The 17328-nt window shown below is 44.1% G+C and overlaps 4 protein-coding genes across 8 annotated transcripts in view; 2 read left to right on the forward strand and 2 right to left on the reverse strand.

Annotated features, from left to right (window-relative positions):
* LOC135337650 (uncharacterized) overlaps positions 1–17328 on the reverse strand; it is a 102374-nt gene that overhangs the window by 74227 nt on the left and 10819 nt on the right. Inside the window, exons 2-5 of one of the 5 annotated variants that reach the window (XR_010395210.1) lie at positions 11932–12078; positions 11157–11213; positions 9805–9868; positions 8979–9310 (exon numbers count right to left, since the gene is read on the reverse strand). The gene's annotated coding sequence lies outside the window, so the exon portion shown is untranslated. Of the gene's footprint in view, positions 1–8978; positions 9311–9804; positions 9869–11156; positions 11214–11557; positions 11631–11931; positions 12079–12396; positions 12539–17328 lie in introns of those variants that run through there. The other 4 variants (XM_064533630.1, XM_064533632.1, XM_064533631.1 and 1 more) reach the window with 4 other exon arrangements.
* On the forward strand, positions 2254–8864 carry LOC135337144 (uncharacterized). The gene is made up of 7 exons (XM_064533052.1): positions 2254–2417; positions 2500–3069; positions 4659–4985; positions 5052–5204; positions 5332–5469; positions 5597–5671; positions 7936–8864. The coding sequence occupies exons 1-7, from the start codon at positions 2295–2297 to the stop codon at positions 8761–8763; spliced, it is 2214 nt and encodes a 737-aa protein (XP_064389122.1). The 5' UTR covers positions 2254–2294; the 3' UTR covers positions 8764–8864.
* LOC135337605 (uncharacterized) lies at positions 12667–15953 on the forward strand. The gene is made up of 7 exons (XM_064533564.1): positions 12667–12826; positions 12909–13478; positions 13863–14189; positions 14256–14405; positions 14485–14631; positions 14725–14799; positions 14950–15953. Exons 1-7 carry the CDS (start codon positions 12707–12709, stop codon positions 15865–15867), a joined length of 2307 nt encoding a protein of 768 aa, XP_064389634.1. The 5' UTR covers positions 12667–12706; the 3' UTR covers positions 15868–15953.
* The window catches only part of LOC135337660 (uncharacterized), a 71765-nt gene continuing 70477 nt past the window's right edge, over positions 16041–17328 (reverse strand). Inside the window, exon 7 of the mRNA XM_064533647.1 lies at positions 16041–16256. Within this exon, the coding sequence (XP_064389717.1) occupies positions 16142–16256 (115 nt within the window). The 3' untranslated portion in view covers positions 16041–16141. The remainder of the gene's footprint in view (positions 16257–17328) is intronic.

Below are 17328 nucleotides of genomic sequence, written 5' to 3' on the forward strand. Positions count from 1 at the left end.
CTTGTATACAAGTGCATGTACATACAGACTAGTAAGCATGCTAGGTTCCCATTCTCTGTACTGTACATTCAATAGTACACAGTGGACTCATTGCACTGCATAACTACACATTATACACACGTACCTTGTTCTTGATGAAGGTTCCTCAGTAGCCCCTGTCCATGGACCCATGTCTTCAGACTGTCCCTCACTGCTTATAGGCTGCTCACCAGACTGGAGGTGGGCTGCATGTAAGGGCTGGGTGTCAGGGGAGTTTTTAGTCTCTGATGACAGACCCTTTTCCATACTGTTGAGGTCTGTTAGCGTCTGAGTGGTCAGTTTACGTGAGGCCCCTCTCTTAGCAGCATAGTAGGCCTAAAAGTGTGTGTGTGTGTGTGTGTGTGTGGGGGGGGGGTCGTATATGATTGTACATTGCACACCTTCAAATACATTACAGGGAAACACACATTGTGTGCTATAGCTCACGCTGTATGATGACAAATAAATTTTCCAGCTTTACCTCTTCTTCCACTCAGTGCTTCTTCTCTTCTCCTTAGCTGTACGAAAGAGACGTCATTGAAATTCCAATGTTATGTTGTAACAGTACATCGTGCAACTTGTGCTACTGGTACATGTCAAAGTATATACCGTGGAGCATGTCTATTGTAGTCACCCTATAGCAGGCCACCCTCTATAATACAGCCAGGTTAATGGACTCCATAGTCTCTATAGCATGTGTTTGGACCTGTGTTAGCATGCAGGTCAGCCACTGTTGGTCTGCCCACAGGGTGACCACTATAGACAGTTTACAACTAGAGAACTGGAGTGCTAACCCTCGGCTGGTTACCAATAAATTGGAAGCTGGCTAAGTAGCAAGTAACATTTCCATCGTTCCTGGTGCAGGATCACTGCAGCTGTAAATACGTACCTCAGAAAAAGGACGCATGCAGCTAGCTAGAGGCCAACGTGCAAGTTAAAGCTTCTTCAATAACGTGCGTACATGCATGTATACTCAATATAAACAGTCTCCACTGCACCTCATTATCTCTCTCTCTGTCCATTCTCTTGTTCTGCCAACAGCTGATCAAAGTTGCCACTCATCACATGTTCTCTCTCCTCTTCTGTCACCACCTGTGTACTCTCCCGGAGCTCGTTCTGTGAGGGGTGGAAGGTGTGTGTGTGTGTGTGTGTGTGGGTGGGTGGGTTTGGATGTGTCGGGTGTGGGTGTGTACTAATTAAACTAGAATCCTTTGTGGACATAAAATGAATAATTATATAAGAGCTGCAGCATAGTAGGCCTAAAGGTGTGTGTGTGTGTGTGTGGGGGGGGGGGGGGGAGGGGGATCGTACATGATTGTACATTGCACACCTTTAAATACATTACAGGGAAACACACATCATGTGTTGAATAGGACACACTATTATAGCTGACCTTGAATGACTTTAAGGGACTCTACAAAGTATGACACAAATGTCCACCTCACCAGGTTAGTACAAACTCCGGGTGTGTTGCTACCGCTGGTTGCTAGGTGGAGCTCCGCTAGTAAGTTATCCTCATTGGGGTCAAAGTCCTCCTCACCAGGTTGGTACAAATCCTCAGGTCTGGTAGGGAGGGAAATACATGAACAGTAATAGTGTACGTGAATTCTGGCTAAAGCAATAATATTATTATAACTCTACAAACACAAACACATCTTCAAAACTCTACATGTAGCAAAGGCAATGGCTATAATAGTTTCAAGCAACTCCACCATAACACAAGCACTGGCAAAGGTCAAATACTCGTGTCATTAGAGGTCATGACAGTGCTTGTAATACATTTACTCACGCACTCTTCAACATCACAACAATTTCAAACACATTTCTACTATTCCGGACCATCCAAACAAATCAAAGCCCCCTATACATACAGTGTAAATGTTGGCAGTACGTATATCCTATAAAGAAGCTCCCCCCTCACTGGATAGAACCTGTTAGGCTAATAACAACACTACCACTCACTCATCATCCAGTGTGTCATCAGACTCTGCATCTTTATGAGCAGCTTTCGTCATGTCCTGATTGGCCAGGAACTCGCTCTCCTCAGCAATGGTCTCTCTCCATGGTCCTGACTATGTCACTGTGGTCCACAATAGGACTGGACAAAGCTTCCACCATATACAAGCAATAGTTTGGCCAACTTCCTCCATGCTTCTTTCTTGAACTTGAAAGCACGTGGTTTGCTGATTCAGCAATATTTTTGCGAGATTGGAATTCTTTATACAAAAGAGGGCGTGTCTTGTAGCTTTACAAAATAATGCAGAGATAAGATTAGAATGGCTGCAATGTTTTCAGCTCTTCGAGATGACGCTAACTTGAGGGAGTTTGTGCTGGAGAATGTGGAGCACTTTGGAGAGGAGAGAGTTCTAGGAACTGGCTCCTATGGCTCTGTTCAAGAGGTCAGTCACTGCATGCTCTGTTTCTGTGCACTGTCTCTAGTGTATCTGCTAGCTATTCAAGTGTGACTGCCTCCATGCACAGGTGAAGATCAATGGTGAGGTGTATGCAGCCAAGAAGATTCACGAGGTTCTCCTGGAGACGGACGAGCGTGGTGGAGTGGCCAACATAGCTGGGAACTACCACCGAGAGTGTCGACTCATGGCTCGCATCCGTCACCCCAACATCACCCAGTTCATTGGGCTGTGTTTCGTGACTGGCTCTCGACTGCCCCTTCTGGTCATGGAGAGGCTGGACTCATGTCTGGACGATCTTCTAGAGTCCACCCCCAACATCCCCCTTTCTGTCTCCCAGTACATTCTGGTCTGTGTGGCTCGAGGGCTGCTCCACCTGCATCGTGAGTCCGTGGTCCATCGTGATCTCACTGCCAAGAATGTCCTGCTGACGGCATCTCTGAGAGCCAAGATCACAGACTTTGGTAACTCTCGTATCGTGAATCTGGAGCCTGGTCGACTGGCCAGGACTCTGACGAGGTTTCCTGGGACACTGGTGTACATGCCGCCCGAGGCCCTCTCTGACAGAGGCCACAGTGTGTCCGTACCCAGTCTGGACGTCTTCTCTTTCGGAGTGCTGCAATTGTTTGCACTCACACAAGTATGTGTTTAGATCCTCTGCAGTATTGCAGTTTGCTTTGTGTAATGGGGTATTCTTATCTATACATGTACTGTGGTATTGTATGTGTTGGTAAGTGGTTGACTTTTGCCTGTATTACGCAAATGCAGTGTGTACTAATGGAACGAGTGCTGCGCTGTGCTAATGCCTCTCGCCATGTTTTGCTTTTGCTCAAAAACTATAGTTGTATCTCACCTTGGATCGATACAACTATATAGCTAACAGTCTCATAAACTATTAAAAACAAAACAAAAAGCTTTTCCGTATAGCTTGTAGCCAGTGCAAGCTTCTATAGCTCTTTGTACTGACCATGTCCAAGCAGTGAGCCCCACCTATATTCCAGCCTTCCCGAGCCCCATGCAGTCCTGCCCTTGTCAACATGTGTCTAGCTTCTTTTAGCTGTGTATAGATCTACTATAAAATCAGTGCGCCCTCAAGGCAAGGGAGTTTATGAGGAATGCGGGAGTTTATGGTAGTTAAATCCCACCCAGTTGCTATGCAAGACCCCAAGTGGGGTATATAGAATATGTTATTACTGAATTGAATTCCACACAGTCATTATTAGGAGCTTAATGAAACAGAAGCCTATCTGATGGCTTGATGAATAATCTTCAATACACATGTATATGGTCTGTAGCCAAAGTGTAGGCCTATATGACAATTATATTATACATTATTCTATAACCATAGCATTTATTGTCGTGTTTTGTGGCTTACCAGGACCTCAAGAAAAAGAAGTAAATTTGATTCTGCCAGGATCTGGATTCTCTCACTCGTGGGGATGAGCGCGCATGCGCATTGCATCCACATTGCATCCACAGTACTACACAAATATATATAAATAAGGGGTGTGTATGCAAAGGGATCAAATTCACAAATGGTTGCTTTAACAGCTCTTTTCTGACTCTTGTAGCTAACAAAAAGCTAGCGCTTTAGTGCAAGGCTAACTCATGTGTTGAATAGAAAGTTTGTGCAGACGGATGATACTATGAAAGATTCTGAAGAGACTTCACCAGCCGTCAATGTGAGTCAAAGTAGCCATAACTCGAGAAAGCTTTAGTTTGCTAATCCACGAATCAAAATCCTACAACGTCCTACACTGAATTGTTCATCCATCCTACCCCATGCATCCTTCTTCGTCCTACACTGGATTGTTCAGCCATCCTACCTTATCGCACCCTTATCATACATCCTACCCTGTAGCAATATATGAGATGATGTGGAGAGCACTCACCCCACTGATTGTTCATCCATCCTACCTTCTGCTCCCCCGTCCTACCACAACCTTCTTTGTTCAACACTGGATTGTTAATACTGGATTGCATGTTCAGCCATCCTACCTTATCGTACCCTATCATATATACATCCTACCACGTCCTACAAAGAATTAGAAAATCGCTAGAAGTCTGTTAGTTTTCGTCGCATATTGCAACCGTTGAGCAGTTACAGCTGGAATACACACACACACACACACTCTTATGCGGCTACGCCTCGGGGCATAATAATTGTGACACATGTACACTTCATATATATACACGTACACTCAGTATTGACATGCTCTTCCACTCCAGGTGTTTCCAGGAGATCTCCTTGCCCCCACGTATAGCAACTCCAGCGACCTTGACCACCTCCTAGCTCGCTCAGAGTTTGAGCGTCGAGGTCCCTACACGGCTCTCCTTGAGAGGAATCTGGCGGGTGGACGTGAGCACCCTCTGTTTGGTCTGGTGAGGGAGTGTCTGACCAATACCCCAGAGAGAAGACCGACCACGGTTGAGCTCCTCTCGTCTCTGGAGGAGGTGGGGAGGGAGATGGACGGAGGACTGCTCCAGCTGGACATTGCACGAGTGAAGACTGCCAGGACCCTCAGGGCAAAGGAGAAGAGGATAGAGGCTCTACAGGTGAGTCCAGTCCAGTGAGCTAGTGGGTGCAAGGGTCTGACACTGCGTGCTGTACTCTGTTCTCAGAGAGAGGTGGTTGAGAAGGACAGGATACTGGAGAGGAAAGATGAGCAATTAACTGAGAAAGATGCACTTTTAGTGGAAAAAGACAATCAACTTGAACAACAAAGATACCAGAAAGATGCACAAGTAGATACTCAGCTTGCTAGACAGCAACAGGTGACTGGTCAGCAGAACATTTACTGTATACAAGTTAACCATACATGTAGCCTCGATTCCAGACCGCACTGAGGCCTTGTGAAGGAGGCTACCATACATGTTGATTATCTTTATTCACTTCACACAGATATTGAATAATGTCTGTGCCACCAAAGATGGCATGATTGCTAACAAGGACAGACAACTCAGTGAACAAGAGTCAAGGATCATTGATCTCATTTCCCAGAGAGAGGCTGCTCTAGTTGAGAGGGACGCTCTCTTACAGGTATTATAGTAGTCACCAAATGCACACACTCTTATACTCTAGTAATGTACATGAGTGTAGAATTGTCCATTGCTACAATAATAATATTCAAATCTGTGTTTTGATTTACCAACGTTCCCCTGCACAGGCACACAGGGAACAGATTGAGCACAAAGATGCTGAGCTGGTCAGGAGAGACGCCATCATTCAACAGCAGAGACAGGTGAGATAAAATGAACCAGTAAGCTTTGATCGGTTATATCATAGATAGTAGAGTGGAAACATCACAGGTGACCAATGTATTGCCTTGGAGAATTCCACTATGCGTGTTGCATTCCGCAAGTGTTGATTGCGATTGATTGCGAGCCAGATGCAAAGACAATAGAGAATAAAGTGAAGAAAACTGCAGTAAGCACTGGCAAAGCTAGTCTGTATGTACATTATCCATATAGTAAATGTATGGTTTACATCATGTACCTAATTTATTTGATCATCAGAGGTCCATGTAGCACTGTTTTACATGTATTTAGCTGGGAAAATTGAAGGTATGAAACTTTGTGGGGGATATCTTGAGCTAGGAAGTAGTCATGATTGCTTGAGAGTGATCACAGTGTAGAGGGAGCATTGAAATATGCCTTAGGCATAGCCAAGTTGAGCATTGTGCTGTTTATTGTTGGATATTAACATAGAAGTGTGAAAAAAAGAATTCAAAAGTACATTTGTTTGCGGGGGAGTTGCTGGTTAACAATAGATTGTACATCACTATTGTTTAGGTCTACATATTTACATATTGCCTAATGATCCCGATGTGCCTTATAGCTAACCTGTATAGTTTTTGAAATATGCTAATTCAAACTTACCCGTAAATTGGGTACTCAGAACATTAGTTCTAAGGATCTGCCAATTAGACCCTTTGGAAAAGTTTGGCATGCCAATGACAGGGGGAAGGGACACATGATAACCCCACTTATTCATTACGATTGGTCAATTCTTTTGCAAAAGCTGTGTAGTGACCTGATGACGGATACGTACACCACTATACCTAAACGTCAGACTTATGTTTTGTGTTTGTAAACATAATCATTTCTCCATGCATCCTTTGTGATTGTGTGAATCATAATGTTAAAAATAAGTATGCATCTATATGAACTGTGCCTAGTACTATATACATTTAGTGCTGATCACATGATCTCCAGCCAATCAGCTTATCTGAAAGCAGTCAGGTGACCATGGATTAAATAACTTAATCCACACTTAAGTGTGCTCTAAGTTGGTTAAGTGTGCTTTAAGTTGGTTTGTTAATGCACACTTTTTATCAAACAACCATAATACAAGCAGATTGAATCTGAATGTCATCATAATTATAATAATAATACAAGCACAAGCAGATTGAATACGTACACAAGCAAAGCTGAAAAGTATTAGAAAGTTGAATGTTATTGTTTCGACTTGTTTCATGTGTACCAAATTGCTGACTTGATCATAGCATCGTTTTTTCGTCTGAAGAAATAGGCCCAGCTTGCTTCGAAGATGTACATACCTGTACCTAATTAAGCCAGATCCATATAATCGTTTCATCAAAGGTGCTTCGAATATCATAGCTTTCCAAAAGAGCAAACCAGATACTCATTGCCATATAGTTTGCGCACAAAGTTTCCCATCCAGTAAGCCAGATCAGCTGGAGGCATATCCAGTAGTATAGTGGGATCGGGACTGTTGGTCAGCAGGAGAAATAAGTCGAGAACATGCCCAGTCAGTCCAGATAGCTTTAGATAGTATCTCCTTCTCCATTGCATCAGTTACTGGATCTACAAACCTACTAAAACTTGCTATTACGTCTAGCTAGCTAGCTAGCCACCAGCAACTGATTTAAAATGTAGCTAGATTTAGCTGCCACGAGGCTAGAGCTCACGTGACATAGCTGCCACGAGGCTAGAGCTCACGTGACAGCACTAAATCCTTTAGAACACACCTAGCCAAGTCACGTGTTTTAATCTGGTGCACTCGGATGGCCTCTCGGTTACGTAATGCTCTCGGCTGCGCCTCGAGCACCACGTTAACCTCGAGGCCATCCTCGGCACGCAGATTAAAACACTTAATCTTGGCTAGGTGTGTTCTAAATAATACATAGACTCTTGTGGGTGCATGCCTTCAATGTTCTTTGAAGGTTTGTTGAGGACATGTAATTTTTCAATGCAACACTCAGAGAAAAGTCTCATTCTGATGTAAGAACAACAAACAAACAAAGAAACTAGTTAAGATCTATGTATGTAGCTATGTTAGCTATGTATGTAGCTACTATCCGGCCAGAGAAGCTATAACTAGCTGTTCACTCTCTTTTGGCCCCAATTAAATTAACTTCCTGTCTATTTCCGGTGCGACACGCATGGGCCGCGTGAAATCCCTGTGTTTCCAATCCCTTCCCTCTACTGTCTATGGTTATATTCTTAAGACACTATCCTATAATTACGCTCATTCATTATTCAGGGTCCCCCTTCCAGAGAGTTGCTCACTCTGAAATGGAGAAGAGGAAAAGACATGCCAATCAAGATGAGTGGCTCGATACAGAGTGTTGTTATCGGTGACACGGTGTATGTTGGTGGAGGGCTTGCAGTCAATGATCATGATATGTGTACAGTGATGAAGCTCGAGCAAGATCAATGGACCAAACTACCAGAGTACACTTCCTATTGGTTCGCTATGACATCACTCGCTAATCGACTAGTGCTGGTGGGAGGACGTGATCCAAAATCCTGCAATCAACTTTCTATCTTTGAGTCAGGGGAATGGGCTTATCCGTACCCACCAATGAACATTGCTCGTTCTTCCTCAACAGCTGTCTCCTTCAACAACCACATCATTGTAGCTGGTGGGCGTGATGATAAAGACAAGCGTATCTCCTCTGTGGAGGTGTTGGATGTGGCATCAAGAAGATGGTACATAGCTCAGTCACTACCTCACCCACGATCAACACTGAAATCAACTCTCATAGGAAACACCCTCTACCTAATGGGAGGGAGCGATTACACTGAAAGGGCAACCAAGACAGTGCACCACGTCGACCTCAATGAACTGATTGCAAAGACCCTTTCCAACTTGGACACATCCACTCTCTGGCAGACCTTACAAGAAGTACCACTCAAGTTCTCAGCTCCTCTCAGTATTGGGAGATCACGATTAGCTGTTGGTGGACGGGACGGCCGAGGCAGCCCAAGTTCATCGATCCACCTCTACCATCCTGACAACCAGGAGGTGGGTGAAAGTGGGAGACCTGCCTACTGCACGATACAACTGCACATGCTCAGTACTTCCTAGTGGAGAGGTCATTGTAGCCGGAGGACACGCAAACACTGATTACATTGAAACTGTGAACTTTTTGTCAATAAGTTAATTGGTTAGATTATAATTATTATAGTTCCGCCTTAAATTATTATGATAACATTGCCAAAATACCGGTATATAAATTATATATATATATAATTCGTGGTATATATAATTATACCCAAAATAGTCAAGAATTATGGCATGAACATATAACTACATCGACAAAATATAATTCCTACAATGGGGTGTTTAAACGAGATGGGCGTTTAATCAAGTAAATACGGTATACATACGTATATGAATAACAATTGACAATCGTGATATGTTGCAACAGAATTTCATTGTTTGTTAGGATTGTGTAGTTAATCAAATTGTACAAAATAATCAATGGCACGAGTTCGTACAAATATTACATTATGAGAATATAGACCACAAAAACAGACAAAATGTGCGACAGTCTCAAAACAAGTTCAGGTCCTTGGTTGGGGACTTTTATGCTTGCAGAGCGGAAGCTGAGGACTCGACAGTTGCCTTGTCTCTGTGTGGCAGGGGAGTGTGTGTGTGTGCGTGTGTGTGTGTGTGTGTGTGTGCAGGAGGAGTGAGGGGGCATGTGTGTGCAGAGAGAGGAGGGTAACTACGTCTATTTGTGTTGAGTTTGACCTTCTATTAATTTTGTCATACTTCACTGAAATTCAAAGTTTCATATGGATTCCTTCTTAAAAGCACTTCTACTATATGCTGTAGAGCTGGTAAGCTCCAACTAGTTAAAAGTTAGCATTTTCCATGTAGAAATCCCGGCATACTTGTCCACCACATAAAGCATAAATGAAGCCATAATCGACCACATAACTTCCGGGGCCAAAATCAGACTTTAATGCCCAATAATATTTATGACCATGAATTAGAGAAATGGAAGGAATACATATAACCAAAACCTCTTAATGGTGCTTCTGCCCAATGTTTGAAGTACACCTATCCCACAGGAGCAGCCATTCCCCTAAAGACAGATCACAATAGATAAAAGCCACTCACAATTCAAGTTCCCTAACTTGAGCCAGGAGATGGTCCATTTCCAGAGACAATTCACTCCTGAAAGCTGGAGAAAAATTATAGACAGTGAGATACAACATGTACCAACACCACTGTGACTGACTATAGGATTGCTATAACACGCCCACACACTGGTCGGTGGTTGGCTCTAGACCAAAATAACCATCAGTACTACATACACGTAAACAGAGGCAAATTTGTGTATTGTATGTATAACACGGGCACGAGGGATTGTATGGTGTATATTGTACTGAAGCACGAGGGCTGAGTGCAATATACACTAGCATCCCGAGTGCATGTGTTTAGTTTATATCCCTAGCAACACAAAATACACCACAGCTTCTACACAAATTACTAGTCCCAGCTACTTGCATCTCCACTCAAAGATACCATCTGACCATTCAAGGTTGCTGTCGATCATTGGCATGACGAGGCTTGACTCACAAAACGTTGGGCTCCTCGCTCGATGCTAGACAAGAGTAAAGCAACCCCACCCCCCACAACGCTGCAAAACAGCCCTAACCCCAAAGGCAAAGCTGCAGAGCAACTCAAGCAGCCCCACTTCAAACTCTGCTGCAAAAAAGCCACTCCCCAACTGTGACGATGCCTCTAACCAGTGACCGTGTCCTAGGACTATGTTCAAGCAGACAGAAAAAAATGGACAAACCTAGATATGATTATTTATACTGTAAGCCTGTGCTACGCGGCATTTAATTTTTTGTAAAAATGCCATGCATATCATTAAATCCCTCAAGGCTTTGTGGCCAGTGTATAGAATATGAGATTCAGTGCATTATGCTGCATATTGCACATAGCAACAGCATAGCAACGGGATATAAAATATTTGTATGGTATTAATTGAGGATTGCCATCACTTCCAAAATTCTGGCAAATCTACTGCTATAAATACAGGCCAATGCAATGTACACAGGATTTGGGGGAAATAAAGCATGCTTCTGAAAAGTAACCAGACATTTTGCTAAAAAACTGTTATTTCAATACCCTGTTACCATATAGCTAGAAATTTCTGCGGCCAAAAACTTCTGCGAATTCTGCAAATGAATGAGCAAACGCATGCAGTCCTCAAATGCTTATTAACCACGCCTAATTTAACAGTTGAAAATTTAATTCGCAGAAATATTATCCGCAGACTGAAGGTATTTTTACAGCTATTCCCAGGCCGCAGAAATTTCTAGCTATACGGTAGTACGTATAGACACTCAATCAATACAACTAGTAGCTAGAGCAAATTTTAGGAGGGTAGGAATTGGAGCTAGAGGAGGGGATATCCCCCTTCCCCCCCACCCCTCTACCAAATAGATAAAGTCACTCACAATTCAAGTTCCCTCACTTGAGCCAGGAGATGGTACAGTTCCAGAGACAATTCACTCCTGAAGATGGAGGATATAGACAGTGAGTACATGTACCAACACCACTGTGTCTGACTATAGGATTGCTATAACACGCCCACACACTGGTCGGTGGTGTTTGGTACTAACCACCTCTAGACCAAAATAACCACCTCTTAGGCCTAGTTACTACACACACGCAAACAGAGGCATATGTGTGTGTTGAATTGAGATTGAGAGGATTGAAGATAACCATCACTTCCAACATTCTGGAACATCCACTGCTACAATACAAGCCAATGCAATGTCTACAGAACCATCTAGAGTTTAGGAAGTAACAGAAGGAGTGTGTTATTAGGTGCTATTGGTTGATAAGTACCACTCACTGATGAGCTTAGGTCCAGCTCCTGTCTCTTGTTACTCTGTGTTTAGCAATCAGCTCTAGCAGTAGTATCTATCCTACAGCAGCTAGGTCTCCAAACTGATTTATGTTGTGTCCTCTAACAATGCTGTCAAAAGTGAAGGTAAGCTCAGTAGCTGCAAAAGAGCCATTGAGCACAAGTTCTGCATTTCACTTGTTTTCTAAATGACGGACACTAAAAGCTTTCTTATTAGGCACTCTTCAATTATAAGCGTTCATCGTTCCTGTGGGAATATAGGCACCTCCGCTTAATAACACACGTCTACGTGTATACAAGTCAACAAAGCTCTCAGAAAGAGACCTACAATGTATATAGTTGTCTGACATGCTATCACTCACTTTTCCAGCATAAGTTTCTTATTGTCTATAATGATCTGATCCACTCCGGGTGTGTTGCTACCGCTGGTTGCTAGGTGGAGGTCCGCTAGTAAGCCTTCCTCGTTGGGGTCAAAGTCCACCTCACCTGGTTGGTACAAATCCTCAGGTCTGGTAGGGAGGGAAATACATGAACAGTAATAGTGTACGTGAATTCTGGCTAAAGCAATAATATTATTATAACTCTACAAACACAAACACATCTTCAAAAGTATACATGTAGCAAAGGCAATGGCTATAATAGTTTCAAGCAACTTCACCATAACACAAGCACTGGCAAAGGTCAAATACTCGTGTCATTAGAGGCCATGACAGTGCTTGTAATACATGCACTCACGCGCTCTTTAACATCATAACAATTTCAAACACATTTCTACTATTCCGGACCATCCAAACAAATCAAAGCGCCCCATACAGCCCCATACATACAGTGTACATGTTGGCAGTACATATATCCTGATTGGCCAAGAACTCGATCTCCTCAGCAATGGTCTCTCTCCATGGTCCTGGCTATGTCACTGTGGTCCACTATAGGACTAGACAAAGCTTCCTCCAAATACAGGTAATAGTTTGACCACTTTCTCCATGCTTCAAAAGAGACAGACTACACTTTCTTGACTGTTCTGGAATTAACTCTGGTCTTGACTCTAGTTCTCAAAAGCACGTTGTTTGCTGATTCAGCAATATTTTTGCAACAAGCGATTCATACAAAAGGGGGCGTATCTTGTAGCTGTACAAAATGGCTGCAATGTTTTCTCTTCAAGATGACGCCAACTTGAGGGAGTTTGTGCTGGAGAATGTGGAGCACTTTGGAGATGAGAGAGTTCTAGGAACTGGCTCTTATGGCTCTGTTCAAGAGGTCAGTCACTGCATGCTCTGTTTCTGTGCACTGTCTCTAGTGTATCTGCTAGCTATTCAAGTGTGACTGCCTCCATGCACAGGTGATGATCAATGGTGAGGTGTATGCAGCCAAGAAGATCCACGAGGTTCTCCTGGAGACGGACGAGCGTGGTGGAGTGGCCAACATAGCTGGGAACTACCACCGAGAGTGTCGACTCATGGCTCGCATCCGTCACCCCAACATCACCCAGTTCATTGGGCTGTGTTTCGTGACTGGCTCTCGACTGCCCCTCCTGGTCATGGAGAGGCTGGACTCAAGTCTGGACGATCTCCTAGAGTCCACCCCCAACATCCCCCTCTCTGTCTCCCAGTACATTCTGGTCTGTGTGGCTCGAGGGCTGCTCCACCTGCATCGTGAGTCCGTGGTCCATCGTGACCTCACTGCCAGGAACGTCCTGCTGACAGCATCTCTGAGAGCCAAGATCACTGACTTTGGTAACTCTCGTATCGTGAATCTGGAGCCTGGTCGACTGGCCAGGACTCTGACGAGGTTTCCTGGGACACTGGTGTACATGCCACCCGAGGCCCTCTCTGACAGAGGCCACAGTGTGTACGGACCCAGTCTGGACGTCTTCTCTTTCGGAGTGCTGCAATTATTTGCACTCACACAAGTATGTTATTCGTTGGTAAATTCCTATAATTATTGATGACCTTCACTCCTAATGACATATTTATACACTTAATCAGTACTGTGGTATATATGTAGATTCCTCTAAAATGGTTGACCTTTTACCTGCAGCAAATGCATTGTGTACCAGAGGAGATAACGATAGGCGCGGTGCAGCTCAGGCAATTAGCCTTTGATTGAGCAATAATTATCCGCCCACGCCGTATGTTTTTGCTGAGAGTAATCAAAGGCTAATTACTTGAGCTGCACCGCGCCTGTCGTTACCTCCTCTGATTGTGTACTAATGGAATGATTGTGACACATGTACACTTCATACATACGTAAATGCAATCATGACACTCAGTATTGACATGCTCTTCCACTCCAGGTGTTTCCAGGAGATCTCCTTGTCCCCACGTACAGCGACCCCAACAACCCAGACCACCTCCTGGCTCGCTCAGAGTTTGAGCGTCGAGGTCCCTACACGGCTCTTCTTGAGAGGAGTCTGGCGGGTGGACGTGAGCACCCTCTGTTTGGTCTGGTGAGGGAGTGTTTGACCAACACCCCAGAGAGAAGACCGACCACCGCTGACCTCCTCTCGTCTCTGGAGGAGGTGGGGAGGGAGATGGACGGAGGACTGTTCCAGCTGGACATTGCACGAGTGAAGACTGCCAGGACCCTCAGGGCAAAGGAGAAGAGGATAGAGGTTCTACAGGTGAGTCCAGTCCAGTGAGCTAGTGGGTGCAAAGGTCTGACACTGCATGCTGTACTCTGTTCTCAGAGAGAGGTGGTCGAGAAGGACAGGATACTGGAGAGGAAAGATGAGCAACTTGTACAGAAAGACGATCAACTGGATCAGAAAAACGCACTTCTGGTACAAAAAGATGAGCAAGTAGCAGACAAAGATACTCAACTTGCTAGACAGCAACAGGTCAGTAGAATTTTTACTTCACTTTTTACACGCAATTTCGTATTATGCTAATCATGCAAGATAATTTCTCTTCATGCAGATATTGAATAGTGTCCATGCTACTGCTACCACCAAAGATGGTATGATTGCTGACAAGGACAGACAACTCAGCGAACAAGAGTCAAGGATCACTGATCTCATTTCCCAGAGAGAGGCTGCTCTAGTTGAGAGGGACGCTCTTTTACAGGTATTATAGTAGTCACCAAATGCACACACTCTTTTACTCTACATGTATAATTGTCCACTGATACAAGATTTCCACCAACGTTCCCCTGTACAGGCACACAGGGAACAGATGGAGCACAAAGATGCTGAGCTGGTCAGGAGAGACGCTATCATTCAACAGCAGAGACTGGTGAGACGAAATGCACCATTATAATATTGCAGAGCTATAGTAGAAGCTTTGGTCAGTTATAATCGTACTGTACATTCTAGTGGACTGGTGGGCGTCGCCTCTTAAGCTAGTAGACGCTATCCTAATTTAATACGCTCATTCATTATTCAGGGTCCCCCTCCCAGAGAGTTGGAACCTCCACTCACTCTAAAATGGAGAAGAGGAAAAGACATGCCAATCAAGATGAGCAGCTCGGTACAGAGTGTTGTTATCGGTGACACGGTGTATGTTGGTGGAGGCAATGCATACGAAGATGATCATGACAGGACAGTGATGAAGCTCGAGCAAGATCAATGGACCAAACTACCAGTGCACACTGCCAAGTGGTTTGCTATGACATCACTCGCTAATCGACTAGTGCTGGTGGGAGGATTTTATCCACGAAACAGCAAACTAACCAATCAACTTTCTATCTTTGAGTCAGGGAAATGGACTCACCCGTACCCACCAATGAACATTGCTCGTCATTCCTCAACAGCTGTCTCCTTCAACAACCACATCATTGTAGCTGGTGGGCGTCATGATAAAGGACGTGCCTCCTCCTCTGTGGAGGTGTTGGACGTGGCATCAATAAGATGGTACATTGCTCAGTCACTACCTAACTCACGATCATTACTGAAATCAACTCTCATAGGAAACACCCTCTACCTAATGGGAGGGTATGATCACACTGGATCAACTAAGACAGTGCACCACGTCGACCTCAATGAATTGATTGCAAAGGCTCTTTCCAACCGGGACATACCCACTCTCTGGCAGACTTTACAGGAAGTACCACTCAAGCATTCAGCTCCTCTCAATATTGGGAGGTCACTATTAGCCGTTGGTGGAAAGGACGACACACGCAACCCAAGTTCATCGATCCACCTCTACCAGCCTGACACCAGGAGGTGGGTGAAAGTGGGAGACTGGCCTACTGCACGATACAACTGCACATGCTCAGTACTTTCTAGTGGAGAGGTCATTGTAGCCGGAGGAGAGAAAAAATGCTTGAGCTATATTCAAACTGTGGACTTCTTGTCAGTATAGAGCTTAGTTTATTGTTTTGGTTTCACAGGTGTTAATAACAATTAACAACCTCGATGATTATGATAATTATTCTTGTTGAGAATAGCTTTTCGTATAATTATGTTGCAACAGAATTTCATTGACTTTGTTTGTAAATTAAAAGTAGTAAATTGTCAGAATTGCCCACATATAAATCGAAACAAACAAAATATGTGACAGTGTCATAACAAGTTCAGGTCCTTGGTTGGGGTCTTGTCCGAGGGTAGGGTGGACGCCTTCTCCCAGAATCCAAAGTCTATCTCCTCTTCCGAGTCAGACAGTAAGGGATGGGGCTCGGGAACTGAGGGGTTAAAGAGTCACATACACTCTCCAGGAACTTGTCAAAGTCCTCCTCATCCTGAGTCAGTGTTCTGTAGCCAGGATAAACAACACATGGACACATTCAAACTGGTAGTGTGATGAAGGGTCTGGTACATGCACGTACTGTTAAAAGTATCCATAGCATGCATGTGTTTGGACCTTTGTTAGCCACTTCTTTATTATAATTATACAGCCACTGTTGGTCTATCCAATAGGTGACCACCATAATAAGAGGTTCGACACATGTGCCTCAATTTAGCAATTAGCATCGATCTGCAATAACGTTGCGCGTGGGCAGAATTATTGTGTGACCACTATAGACAGTTTACAATAATGCAGGCCACTCACTACAATACAGCCAGGCTAACGAGCCAAATTTAGTCTCCACCAGCATGTGTTTGGACCTGTGTAGGAGGCCACCTCTTTATTACAGCCACTGTTGGTCTACCCAAGGGCCAAAAAAAAGGACGCATGCAGCTAGCTAGAGGCCAACGTGCAAGTTAAAGCTTCTTCAATAACGTACGTACATGCATGTCTACTCAAATAAACAGTCTCCACTGCACCTCATTATCTCTCTCTCTGTCCATTATTTCTTGTTCTGCCAACAGCTGATCAAAGTTGCCACTCATCACATGTTCTCTCTCCTCTTCTGTCACCACCTGTGTACGCTCCCGGAGCTCGTTCTGTGAGGGGTGGAAGGTGTGTGTGTGTGTGTGTGGGTGGGTTTGGATGTGTCGGTGTGTACTAATTAAACTAAAATCCTTTGTGGACATAAAATGAATCTATAAGAGCTGCAGCATAGTAGGCCTAAAGGTGTGTGTGTGTGTGTGTGGGGGGGGGGGGGATCGTACATGATTGTACATTGCACACCTTCAAATACATTACAGGGAAACACACATCATGTGCTAAATAGGACACACTATAACTGACCTTCAATTACTTTAAGGGACTCTACAAAGTATGACACAAATGCATTTTCCGCTAATGTACTCCGTACCTCCATTCTCAGTTCCTCTTCTTGTCTCCTCAACTGTAGGAGAGAGGAAGCCATTGAATGATATGAAAACACCACTCACATCAACACAGTGTAAAGCACAAACCAAACAGACACACTCAACCAGA

Source organism: Halichondria panicea, chromosome 6 (genome assembly GCF_963675165.1).
Source record: "Halichondria panicea chromosome 6, odHalPani1.1, whole genome shotgun sequence".
Lineage (NCBI taxonomy): Eukaryota > Metazoa > Porifera > Demospongiae > Suberitida > Halichondriidae > Halichondria > Halichondria panicea.

Excerpts from the sequence above, each read along its gene's own strand:
- LOC135337144 (XM_064533052.1), top strand. The coding sequence starts at position 2,295 with ATGGCTGCAATGTTTTCAGCTCTTCGAGATGACGCTAACTTGAGGGAG. Across the intron at positions 3,070-4,658 it reads AATTGTTTGCACTCACACAA|GTGTTTCCAGGAGATCTCCT; the intron begins GTATGTGTTTAG and ends CTTCCACTCCAG. Across the intron at positions 4,986-5,051 it reads AGAGGATAGAGGCTCTACAG|AGAGAGGTGGTTGAGAAGGA; the intron begins GTGAGTCCAGTC and ends CTCTGTTCTCAG.
- LOC135337605 (XM_064533564.1), top strand. The coding sequence starts at position 12,707 with ATGGCTGCAATGTTTTCTCTTCAAGATGACGCCAACTTGAGGGAGTTT. Across the intron at positions 13,479-13,862 it reads AATTATTTGCACTCACACAA|GTGTTTCCAGGAGATCTCCT; the intron begins GTATGTTATTCG and ends CTTCCACTCCAG. Across the intron at positions 14,406-14,484 it reads AACTTGCTAGACAGCAACAG|ATATTGAATAGTGTCCATGC; the intron begins GTCAGTAGAATT and ends CTCTTCATGCAG.